This window comes from Elgaria multicarinata, chromosome 6 (assembly GCF_023053635.1).
Source record: "Elgaria multicarinata webbii isolate HBS135686 ecotype San Diego chromosome 6, rElgMul1.1.pri, whole genome shotgun sequence".
Classification (NCBI taxonomy): domain Eukaryota; kingdom Metazoa; phylum Chordata; class Lepidosauria; order Squamata; family Anguidae; genus Elgaria; species Elgaria multicarinata.
In genome coordinates, this window is record NC_086176.1 from 34,929,533 (window position 1) to 34,942,356 (window position 12,824).

The 12,824-nt window shown below is 41.3% G+C and overlaps 1 protein-coding gene across 2 annotated transcripts in view; it reads left to right on the forward strand.

Annotated features, from left to right (window-relative positions):
* Positions 1-12,824, forward strand: part of MLLT3 (MLLT3 super elongation complex subunit) — a 142,556-nt gene that overhangs the window by 114,605 nt on the left and 15,127 nt on the right. For both annotated transcript variants that reach the window (XM_063129217.1, XM_063129218.1), the window contains one exon: positions 10,075-10,153. In XM_063129217.1, coding sequence (XP_062985287.1) covers positions 10,075-10,153 — 79 coding nt within the window. The remainder of the gene's footprint in view (positions 1-10,074; positions 10,154-12,824) is intronic.

The window sequence follows — 12,824 nt, forward strand, 5'->3', positions numbered from 1 at the left end:
CTTAAAATAATGGCTGAACAATAGGGCACTCCAAACACTATATTATTAAATGACTGTTATTGTAAGCTACAAAATTATCAATATTCTGTAACACCATGACCAGAGAAAAGTGCATTGGTTGTGTATATTTTAGTATTTGCACCTTTTCCCATTTTATAAATATACTTTTTATTAACAGAGTTGACTTGCTTCTAATGTAGCACTTCTTTTTGTTGGGGGCGGGGTTTGCTGAAGAGATTGCCCATTGACTCAGTTCATGCATAACAGCAAATTGTGGGCTAATTAACCAACAATTGGCCAGGCCCAACCAGGAGCATGCAGTCGCACTGCCTCTGGCATTCTCCTTGCTTTGACTTTCATTTTACAACCTACGAGCTTTCATGAAGTTGGAACCTGAGTACTCTGGGTTGTTAAGGGGTTAAATACCCCAGAGTTAACCCAAGAACAAATTGTAGGTTAACTGTTGTTTAAACCCTAAACAATCCAGAGTGCCCAGGTTTAGACATCTCGAGCACAATCTGTGATCAGGGCAATTTTAGTTATTAAAATGGAAGTGAGGAGCATGTCAGAGACAGTACCACCGAGCTTAATTAACCCATAATTTGCTGTTACATGTGACCTGGGTCATTGTACTTGCATTTTCACTGATAAACACTGGAATATCAAGATCATATTTAGTTATGTAAAAGACATTTGTGAGAAGATGATACGTTTGTTAGGAAGTCTGCTAGAATAGATACGCACACATTCATATGTGCATGTAAAATATATTTTAGACAACTTCGTTAGCAAAATTTGCTTTGGCAGTGAACCATAGTAGCAGAAAACTCCTGCAAGGAAAACATCACAATTACAGCCAAAGAAAACATTTTCTGTACTTGGTAGCTTTGCTTGATTTATTAATACCATTTCCAGCTCTTTTTGATCTCCATACATTTTAAAAAGACAAATATTCTTTAGGGAATCCCATACATAAGCAACTAGTTTTGTCTGTCCGTTTCCATTTAAAGACGCCTACAAGGTGTCATTTGAAAATCCATGGCAAATTGCCATAGATGAAACAGTTTAATTTGCCCAATGTTGCTCAAGGCCCTTCAAATTCCAAGAGATCCACTTATTCATTAAGTCAGGGGAGGGGAGGGGAACTATGGTGGGTTGGGCCCCCTCATTGCTCTCTCCCAGAATCCTTCCACCATTGGACATGCTCCTGGATCCCTAGTGATTCTGCTGGGGAAAAACTCATGCACTTTTCTACAGAAACACACTCCCCCCATGGCCCACTAAGCAGCTGATTGGCAGGCTGTGGGGAGGGTGATTCTGTTAGGAACCAAGGTGCATGCTCCATGCATGCCTTGTTTCCCAGAGGAATCACTGGGAATCCAGCAGCAACTGCAAAGAAAAAGAACCATTGGGGGCTGCATGTGGCGGAGTACTACTTGCCATCATGCTTCCCAACCATTCTGTGACATCAGAACAGCTAAGCCAATGGCAGCCAGAGAGGCTATTTATATCCCCACTTTCAAGGCCTTACTAAAGCTTCAGCACAGATTGCTTCAGAGTTATTAAGCATTCCTGACTATAGGCCATGATGGCCGAGGCTGAAGTAAGTTGGTCCAAACATCTAGAGGGCGCAAGTTTAGGGAAAGCTGCTATGAAGTATAGCTTAACTGAACATTAATCAGTAGGAATTCTGTATTAAAACAATGTGATTATTTCTCAGAAGAAGTGGTGAGAGGACTATAGTTGTAGGAACACATTTGTGCTTGTCAGTTGATCTTGCAAAATGTATGTGATGTTAGCGATCTGAATATAGTTGTAACGGCCATGTCATTAAAGTCTTGAATTCTTTGCTTCTGAATAACTAAGGTCAATTTTTTAGTGTCATGTTTACTATTATTAAAAGTATTTTAAAGTTTAGCTATTTTTGTGTAGATGGTTGAGTGAAGCAATTTGGGTGTTTATGACAAGGTAACATGATAAAATGTCTGAACTTTCTTCTTGATACAGACCGTGGCAAAACTCAATTCTTTTCTAACACATATTGCACATATTCCAGCTATGTTGCTGTTTAAGCTGGTGAAAATGTCACTAATTTTTGAAGTGAATGATTTACAGTTTGTATACAGAGGAATTGGGATCTCATTGCACAACTCTTCATGTATCTGGAAAAGGAAAGGAACATCTCGTGCAAGCACTGAATCATTACTGACTCTTGTAGGGACACCAGCTTTCGCTGATGTTTTCTTGGCAGGCCTTATAGCGGGGTGGTTTGTCATTGCCTTCCCTAGCCGTTATTACCTTTCCCCCAGCTAACTGGGTACTCATTTTACCGACCTCGGGAGGATGGAAGGCTGAGTTGACCCGAGCCAGCTGCCTGAAACCAGCTTCCGCTGGGATCGAACTCAGGCTGTGGGGAGAGTTTCAGCTGCAGAAACTGCTGCTTTACCGCTCTGCGCCACACATCTGGACTTGCATCATAAATAAGATTTGTCAGCCATTCCAGTATTCCAGAGAATATTACCATCACAATCTATCTCTTGTGTTGAGGTCTTTGATCTCAAGAAAAAATGTGAAGTTGTAGTGTATTAAATACCTTGCTAACTCCCTTGCGAGGTAGGCACATGACTTGTGCTGACCAGTGGCTGGGCAAACGTTCTCTTAGTACTACTATACTTCTGTTCACCACTGCACATCCTGTGTGTTTTCGGCCATTTATCACTTGACTGGATCTATCTACAAAACAGTGTTATCAGAAAATGGAACTGAGGAACTTCACTTTTCAGTTTGTTCTGTATATTAATACAGGTATATTAATATTAATACAAGGGTTGCCAATATATCAAGGCAAATTGATCAAGCTGGCTTGCTTCTCAGGTTCCTTGCTTTCCCAAAAAATGTATTGTCAAGTAGTGTGCTTTCTATCCTACGTAAGTTAACACTAAAACATGATGCATCATGTTCATGTGTAGCAAATAAATGGTTTGGCCAACCTGAGTTCCTAGAAGAGCTGTAAACAAAATCCAGTGACTTGGCTTCATGCCTTAGAAGAGAATTAAATAGGCCAAACTGTGAGGAAACAAAACCAACTGTTTTGCATTTTCCCATTTTCCTGTTTCATTTCTAATAAACAGAGAAGCTAAAATATTAATCAGCTTTGTCACGCAAATAAATATATACTCAAAGTATAGCAATGTTGCTACCTTTTAGCAATTTCTTAAAGCCTAGGAGTTTTATTTTTTAAATGCTACTGTAGTAATAGAACCCTGGTTATCAACCTTTGCTAGAAGGCTATTTTGACAAAGGAATGGCAACCAGGGCACCATGGTCTATTATCATCCCATTGTTGTTGCTACAGATGCTGCTCATCCATGTTCCTCTTCTAGCTCTATATTTAGCAATAGACGGAGCCACTTTTCTCAGCTCAAGAGGACTGGATTTTGCCCAGGAACTGCTGGAGGTTCAAAACCACCTAAGCCTTTTGTTCATTCCTTTCTACAACTATATGGTCAATAAAGATTTCAAAAACTTATCTATAACAACAAAAACAACAAATTACCATAATTTGTTAGCAGCCAAATTTATCAGATGGGACAGGGTTTTTTAGTCTTGGATGGCAGTCCATGACAAATATAAATGAAATGTGACCAGAAATATTCAGATATGACTTAATGCATGCCACTGCACTGAGTTCCATTTTTCTCTAATTCTACTGCAATTGTAATAATGTTAGTACTCTACAGTCGAAGGGTTGTGGATTATACACTCGGGCATTAATCTGTCAGTTACTTAGTACTGTTGAGTTTCTTCATCTTGAAGGACAAATAAGTGTCTTGGGGTATGCATGTATTTGCTCTCTCATCACCTAACACTGAGCTGAACATATGAATGACTTCCATTTTTAAAACTATTTTTGGAAATGTTATCAAGTCATGTGGTGGTGCCTTATTCTTGCATGCACATCAACAATTGTCATTAAGTGATGAAAAATCCACTGTTTTATTTATTTATAATTTCTATACCACCCAATAGCCAAAGTTCTCTGGGTGGTTCACACACACACAAAAAGGTTAAAGCCATACAATGTATGATAACAATAAACATAATATATTTTTTAAGAAGTTTAAAACAGCAACAGAATAAAGGAAAAGCAAAAACCAGCAGCAGTTCAAAGATTTTTAAAAAAACACTAACACGGTTTGTTTTTTAAAAACTGAAGGACTAAAAAGCCTAGGAGTAAGGGCCATAAGGAGCCATCACTAAAAGACCCCTCTCCTTAGTAGCTACTCACCTCATCTCACCTCATTTAGGGAGGGCATCCAAAGGAAGGCCTATGAAGATGATCTTATGGTTCTGGGAATGTATATATGGAAGGAAATGATCCTTCAGGTAAGCTGGCCCCAAACTGTTTAGGGCTTTGAAGGTTAATACCAGTATCTTGAATCGAAGTACCCAGTTATGAAGTACTGGCATAATATGTTCATATTAGCCAGTGTCTGTTAATATTCTCACTGGCCTATTTTGGACAAGTTGAAAACTTTCAAACTGATTTCAAGAATCACTTCTACACATTGCAGTAATCCACAACAAGAAGTTACCAGTGTATGAAAAACTGAATCTGGACAGTCCAGTTAGGATTGTAATTGGTATATACTGTAAGCCTGTTGATAATAGGTGCTCTGCGCCTCCAAGGTCACCTGTGCCTTCATCCGAGAGCATCTCCAAAGTGCGAACATGATCCTTTATAGACAGGGTACACAACTTCTTTGGCCCCAGCGACCACATGTGATGCTTGCTCAGGGGTCGGAGGCTCAAGCACATTCACGCATATGCACATGTATACACACACATGCAAACACTTGTGTGTATGTATACCCCAGTGATCTGTATGAGGATCTCTGGGGGAGGCAGTGGAGAGTTACTTGCACCAGAGAATTCAGTGGCATTGGGGGGTAGGGGCGATCAGGCCACCCTTAGCAGACAAAGGTTGTGCTCAGCTGGATACTGCCCATTGTTATTGCTGAGTAGATTGATATTATAATTACGCAACTTAAATTTGCAACTTCATTATCCATACATCTGGAATGAGTAAAATGTTGTATATAGACACCTCCTTACATTCATTTGTGCTAAACAGTTACACATGTAAACTGCTGTGTTGAATCCTGTTGAACTTTGGAAGATGGTGTATATGTTCCTGTTCTGTAGCAGGGGACTGAACTAGTCTGGTAGTTTCATGCAACCTTTAATAATCCAGGGCGATTTACTGAGTTGAAGTGGTGATAGTTTGCACACCTTCTGGAGCCAGTGTTTAGTCACAGCCATTCCTCAGCCCTTCACACTATAGAAGATCCCAGTATCCATTGTCAATACCTGATGACTTCCCCCACCCCACGGGGACAATTTCTGTGACCCACATTGTGGGTCCCACTTTGTGTTGGTAATAACTGCAGTAAAACTGATTAGACATTTGGAGTTAACACACATTAAACTAAATGATGATTAGGTCCAAATAAAGATGAGTATTACCTTTCCATATCTAGTGATTCTAATAGTGGATTGTTGTTTCTTCAAAGAGCATCAATATCCAATGTGCTGTATCAAATATTTGGTGCATTTCAGATAACAATTTCTGCTTTAAAAAGGGCAAGAATGAATAAAATTCAGAAAAATGCATCTTGTACTAATAGTTGCCTGCTAATATTTCTCTGTCAATATTGCTACCTTTCTCAGCTGCATGATGAGGCAGAAATTAGATATGTTTTGTATTGCTGCATCTTCATTCCAGGAAAAGCTGCATTTGTTGAATTCTGCTTGCCATGTAACAGTTAAAAGTGCAGGAGCCCTTCCATGAAAAATGGTGACAGCAAAGTACAATTGAAGCAAAGTATATTTGTGTTTCCACCTTATTAGTGTATTTAAACTTGCAGCTTAAGGTTCATATTATATTAGTTATTGATAATTATTAGTGCTGAAAAGATGTGTTAGGTGATATATATTTTATTTCTCACATTTACATTATTAGAAACTTCTGGCTCACTGAGTACGAATGGAGAGAAGGGAGTCAGAGACAAGTGTGGACAGAGGTGTGAGGCCATGGGAAATGAGAGACTGAAGAAACAGGAGAGTTAGGAGAGGGTTGAAGAGAAAGGAAGATGAAGCAAAGATAGCTGGGGAAGGCCTGGGCCAGTTCAGTGCAACCCATCTTTTTGTGGCTACATTTCTGTAAATTTCCATGATGTGTTGTGCATCTCAACAGAGTCTACGACGCAATTCATACAACAAGCTAACCTATGGTGATTTATTTTCCGGAACAATCCATGATGGGTTAGCATGTTGTCTCTGGGATGTCCCCCACCCCACCCCACTCCAGTGGATTATTTCCCCTAAATAAGCCACCCTGAGAACCTATAGTCTGCAGTAACTTATTTCATCTATGGTAGGTTAATGTGTGTCGTCTGTCACACCAGCAGGTGTTACAGAGATGGCCTATAGAGCAGCTCAGCAAGAGAGGCCCAAATCTCTGATGCCGCTCTGTTTCTCTCAAGCAATCTCTGTTCCCACCACAAAGGAAGCTGGCATCCCTATTCAGCTCGGCGGGAGGACTACAGGAGAAGGAGGAGTGAGGGTGTGTAAAATAAAGTACTCTGTTCAGCTTCTTTACCTGGTTGTTTGACAGGAGCACAGTAGGTGGTTTGCATAACCTACCAGCATAGCTTGCCACCCACCCCAGTTTAGCGTGATGTATGAACGCAGCCACTACGTTTCACATTCTTTGGTATCTGTGAATACTTGGCCGCCAACTTCTCTGAACCACACCTATTTATCTCACTTGCAGGGTGGGGTTCATTGAAAAAGAGAGAGGAAGGCGAAAGTAACCTTAATCCACTTAATTTTTGTGAACCAGCTACTGGGTGGTATAGAAATGCAATAAAAATAAATAAATAAACCAAGACACCAGGAAGCAATGGGGGTCATGTCCAACCCATAGACAGCATGTTGCCCACCCCTGGGAATCTATGCAGAGAGGGGGAGCAGAATTTCTCCCTTGCCCTTTATACACACCTCCCCTGTCTCCAGCTTCCACTTCACAACTAACTGCATGTTAGATTTCTATAATAGGTTCTCTGCATGTAGTATCAGGTCTATTTAAGAACCCACACAATCTTTGCTCACTGATTTTGAGTCAGATTGGGCTGATATACAGTAAGTGTCTCTGCAAAGATTGAAAAAGACACGAAAATCTAAGTGTGTTCAGTGTTCAACTTGCTTGCCCCTTTGAGTCCCAGCTGTGAGAACTACAGATGTCATTCATCTGAGAAGAACAGATGTTAACTCCTTCGCCCCCACCTCAGCACCCTCAGAAAAAGAGAGATGTTCCATTAACTTGCCCCCACAATCTTTTTGATTGTGAGGCAAGGTTTTAAAAGGCTATAAATCTGCCTTCTCATTACGAGGGGCAACAATAGATTGATTTATGGCAGAAGAGTAACTGTGGGGCTTATGAAAGCTGAATGCATGAAAGTGCAAGTTAGCACTGAATTTTACAGAGGCCAGATATTACCACTGCTGGGTTTTGTTTCGTTGGGGATTTTGTGTTTTATTAATTAGGTGGGGAATTTATGAATATCCTAAATCTACCTTTGTTAACTTGAACAAATATAAACCACTCTACATAGTTTAACGCTGCAACAATCTGAGGCAAGCTTCCATTCTAGCACAGAGCACTGGGTGATAGTCCTCAGTGGGCCAGAAAAGACCAGAATACACTGTACTGCTGACACCCACTTTCTGAGTTTGGCATGACATGTGAACTCTGGATTGTTGAGAAAACAATGCAGTTTTAACCCAATAACAAACCATGTATTAAAACTCTAGTGTTGCTTGTTCTTCGACAACCCAGAGTTCTGGGTTCACACAGCAAGCCATTGTTTTCTAAAAAGGATACGAAGCAGCAAGTGGGTGGGAGAGGTTGTTTGCATGTGGGGGATGTTGTTACATGCAAACTGGGTCTCTCTCTCACACACTTATCCATTAGGAGAACTGGGTCTGTAGGGCGGGGTAACCCTCCCTGTGCCCTGTCCTCCCATCACAAGCACGCTCCCTGAAGCCTGATACTCGGTGGAGGAAGTGACAAAATTTGAAGGGGGAAGGTACAGTGCTTCGGCTCTGGCATGGGGTCTGCTGAATGGGGTATGGCCCACAAGCCACAGGTTGTCCATATACACTAGCGGCATGAGTATTGGGTGGTGGGGAGGTTCCAGGCTAGGAGCCCTCAGATTCTGTAAGATCACAGGAAGCTGTATTATACCAGGTTGAACTATTTTTGTGTGGTCTACCTCATTGTCTACTCAAATGTCAGCAAGTCTGCAGAATCTCAGGCAGAGAGCATGTCCCCTATGAGGAAAGGTTACATCAGCTGGCATTGTTTAGCTTGGAAGAAAGGAGAGTAAGGGGAGACATGATAAAGGTGTACAAAATTACGTGAGGTGTGGAGAATGTGGATAGGGAGACATTTTTCTCCCTCTCCAACAATACTAGAACCCGTGGTCATCCCATGGAGATGATTGGTGGGAGATACAGGACAGATAAGAGGAAGTACTACTTCGCACAGTGCATAGATAAACTATGGAATTCGCTACTGCAAGATGTAGTGATGCCCACCAATTTGGATGGCTTTAAAAGGGAGTTGGATAAATTCCTGGAGGAGAAGGCTATCAATGGCTATTAGTCCTGATGCCTATGTGCTACGTCCAGTATCAGATGCAGTAAGCCTATATACACCAGTAGGGTGGTGTTGCACCGTGACCTGCTTGTGGGTTCCTGATCGACACTGGTTGGCCACTGTGTGAACAGAGTGTTGGACTAGATGAACCCTTGGTCTGTCCAAGGCTCCTTTTCCAGGCTGTCTGAACACTGAGGTTTAGAGGGTGGGAATACACTGCAGAATTTTCTTGCAAGCCCTGCTTGTATTGTCTAATAGTGTTAAGATAAAGCACCTTCATTTGGAATAAATCTAAGTTTATTACAAGGCTCTTTGACAGCTAAGGGGATCAAGTGTTTAATATTCGACCTTACGCTACAAATGCAGGCTTGTTCGCTTTCCTCATTGCCACAGTTTCCATTTTGGTCCATAGTCTCTTTCCACATCAAGATTCGTTCAGTGAAAACACAACAGCCAAAATGTGACATACCCACAACAACGTTAGGCCTGTTGAGTAAAGAATGTGTTAATTCTTCCTTGGGAGCTCTGTACCCATCCATCAAGGGATGTAACTTACTGGTACGTAGGTGTTTAATAAAATAAAAATAAATAAGTCTTGATCCATAACAGTGTACTCATAGACTTGCTTCACATGACACAACAGTCCACCATGGCTTAATTTGCTCACAGGACTGTCACATGGTTCCAGATGCCTGGCTTGCCATAGCTTGCCATGTTACGCAAACCAAGGCAGCAGGGCTTGTTTGAGGGTTATACCACCTCAAATAACCCTAAAACAAGCTGTGGGTTGTCTTCCAAGCCAGTAATGCTCATGGGTACTTGGCATAGGGAGAGGGCCTTCTCAGTGGTGCCCCCACCCCAATTATGGAATGATCTCCCTAACGAGGCTTGCCTGGCGCTAGCATTGCTATCTTTTCGGTGCCAGGTTAAAACTTTTTTCTTTTCCCAGGCATTTAGCAATATGTGACGAGCTTCATCAAGCCTGGAACTGTTTTTATAGTTGTTTATGAAGTTGTTTATAATTGTTTTTAGCTATAATGTATGTTTCTGTGTATGTTTTTGTATGTTTTTGTGGTTTTAAATTTTGTATATTGTTTTTAATTGTTTTAATCGTATGCAAACTACCCAGAAGGCTTTGGCTATGGGGCGGTATAGTAGAAGAAGAAAAAGAAGAGGAGGAGGCTTGTCGATGGGGGATGGGGATGGAATATCCTATTCCATGGCAATGTCATTTGAGACCTTTTCTTCTTTTGCAAAGTAAATTGTAATTATGCAAGTTATTTTCGGAGTAAATGCATGAACTAGTTTTTGTGTTTGTGTTTTGCTTATCTTCTCTCTCCTTCCTTCCCCAGTCTGAGCAACCTAGTCCTGCCAGTTCTAGCTCCAGTTCCAGCTCCAGTTTTACACCATCTCAGAACAGTCGACAACAAGGTAACAACAAACAGATAGAAATTTGACAGTGGCGTTGAAGCCCAGCTTCCAGAACAGATGGAATTTCATAGCTGCCTTCTTTTTTCCTTATTCGTTAAAAACTATTTACCCTAGCTTCCTTCTAAGGAACTCTCCCCCCCCCCACCCCAGCGTCCTCATTTTATCTCTGCAACAAGCTTACAAGGTTGGTTGGGCTGAGACATAGTCACTGGGTCACCCGTGAGCTTGGTGACTGAGTGAGGATTTGAATTCTGATCTCTCTGATGCTGGACTCCCACTCTTAGCCGCTGTCCCGCGATAAAACTTAACACCTTTTAAAATCCGTAGTTAGATTCTGCTCGTCTTTTCTTTTTCTCTAAAACAGTAAAATCAAAATACTCAACTAGTACTGAAATACTAAAAAGGAGAGACGGTAACTAAGACACATATGGCATGTTACATTTCAGTAAGAATAACCTCAGAAAGATGTCTTCCAACTTCCATGAGCAAGTTTTTTTTAAAAAAAAAAAAAAGACTGTGACAAACAGATTTCTTAGACTTTATTGACTTTGGCTTTGCAGCTAATCGCTGTTCAGTTCTGAGGAAGTTAGAATTTATAACTGCCAAAATACCCTGCCCTAACCAGTTTACACGTAAATAGCTGAGAGAGTTCCTGTTGGGCCGTTTTTATTATAAATGGCACAATGTGTATATTCTTAACACGCTGCTTAAAATGCAGGAAATATTAAAAGGGATCTTGGAATCCTTTCCCAGAAGCATTTTGCTCTATTTTGTGGATGTCTAAATCCCAATATTTTTCTTTAGTATTGATTGTAATGAACCTGTTGCTAATGCTTTGCCAGCAGATCACTGCTAAAGAGGGAACAAGTCAAAATATATACAGCTTGCAGCTATACAGTATCACAAACCACTGTACCTGCATTGTTTCATCAGTTTTGATGGCAGGTATGCAGGACTAAACACCTGGAATATGGGCATGAGTTAAGTTAAATCATCTTTGTGTTTCAAAACTATCACTAATGTGTATTTTTACAGTTGCTGTTGTTGTTGCCTAAATGTTACGAGAGAACAGCATTCCTTGTGTAATTTATTAGCTTTACATCAGGAAAGTAGGACCCAAAAATATGATACCTTGATTTGAAAGCTTTAAAACTGAAACGTACCAGGACACAATAAACCGGTTTGCACGATCCAAACAATTTTTAAACAAAAGCAGTTGTTTTAACCCCCAGTTCATTCCAGCGTGTGCTGGTCACCATTTCCCTGATTATCTGCTCGGGCACAGCTTGACATGTCTGAACCCGGGCTTAGTTGAGGGGGAATCAGCTGACAAACTGCCTATAGCCTGTTATAGGGTTGTTTGAAGGTTGTTTCCACCTCAAAAAAAGGCCATGCCGCCCGGGTTTAGATGATACGACAAGCTGCGCCCAAGCAGGTAAATAGGGAAGCAGCACCTGGCGTGCGCCAGGGATTAAAGCAAGTCACTGTGGCTTATTTGATCATGCAAACCACTCCAATACTATAGCCTCAAAGTGCAGTATTTAGTTGCTTTATGAAAATGACTAGAAATGATGGTATTTATTTTATTTATTTATTTATTTATTTATGTATTTATTACATTTTTATACCGCCCAATAGCCGAAGCTCTCTGGGCGGTTCACAAAAATTAAAACCACAGTAAAACACCCAACAGGTTAAAACACAATTACGAAATACAGTATAAAAAGCGCAACCAGGATAAAACCACACAGCAAAGTTGATATAAGATTAAAATACAGAGTTAAAACAGTAAAATTTAAATTTAAGTTAAAATTAAGTGTTAAAATACTGAGTGAATAAAAAGGTCTTCAGCTGGCGACGAAAGCAGTACAGTGTAGGCGCCAGGCGGACCTCTCTGGGGAGCTCGTTCCACAACCGGGGTGCCACAGCAGAGAAGGCCCTCCTCCTGGTAGCCACCTGCCTCACTTCCTTTGGCAGGGGGCTCACGGAGAAGGGCCCCTGTAGATGATCTTAAGGTCCGGGTAGGTACATATGAGTATTGAGTAAGCTCCATGAAGTTTCCTTTAAAAATTGGCACCAAATCCTAAATACTCGCATGGCCTATGCACAGATTCCACATTCTATAAATTCTGGCTGAGTTTTGGTAAGAGTCCCTCTCCCTCTCCCTCTCCCTCTCCCTCTCTCCCTCCCTGTTCAGAAGACACCTTAAACCACCATGGTTTAAGGTGTCTTCTGAACAGGGCCACTTTGTCTCTCTCTGTCTGTCTGACCAGGTTCACAAGATGATGGCAGAGGAAATAAGCTATAGTGGGTTATTTCCCTCGCCATATTTCCCAGTCACATGCTAGGGGGGATTTGCATAATTAACCACACCAGCACAGTTTGTTGTGTCGTGCAAACCAGGTGAGGGCTGTTTTAGGGTTCTAAGGTGGCTTGTTAGCCATGGCAACAAGCCACCCTCACTGGGTTTGCACTACATGGCAAGCCGCACCAGCGAGAGTAATTATGCAAATCCCCCCAGCACCTATACTGGGGGAAATAAGCCACCGTGGCTTATTCCGTCCTCCATGATCATGTGAACAGGCCCTCTCTCACACACACGCACATAACTTCTCTGTAAAATTAGAATAATGATGGTTCTATTTTAGTTATCATCCCAGCAATGTAGTGA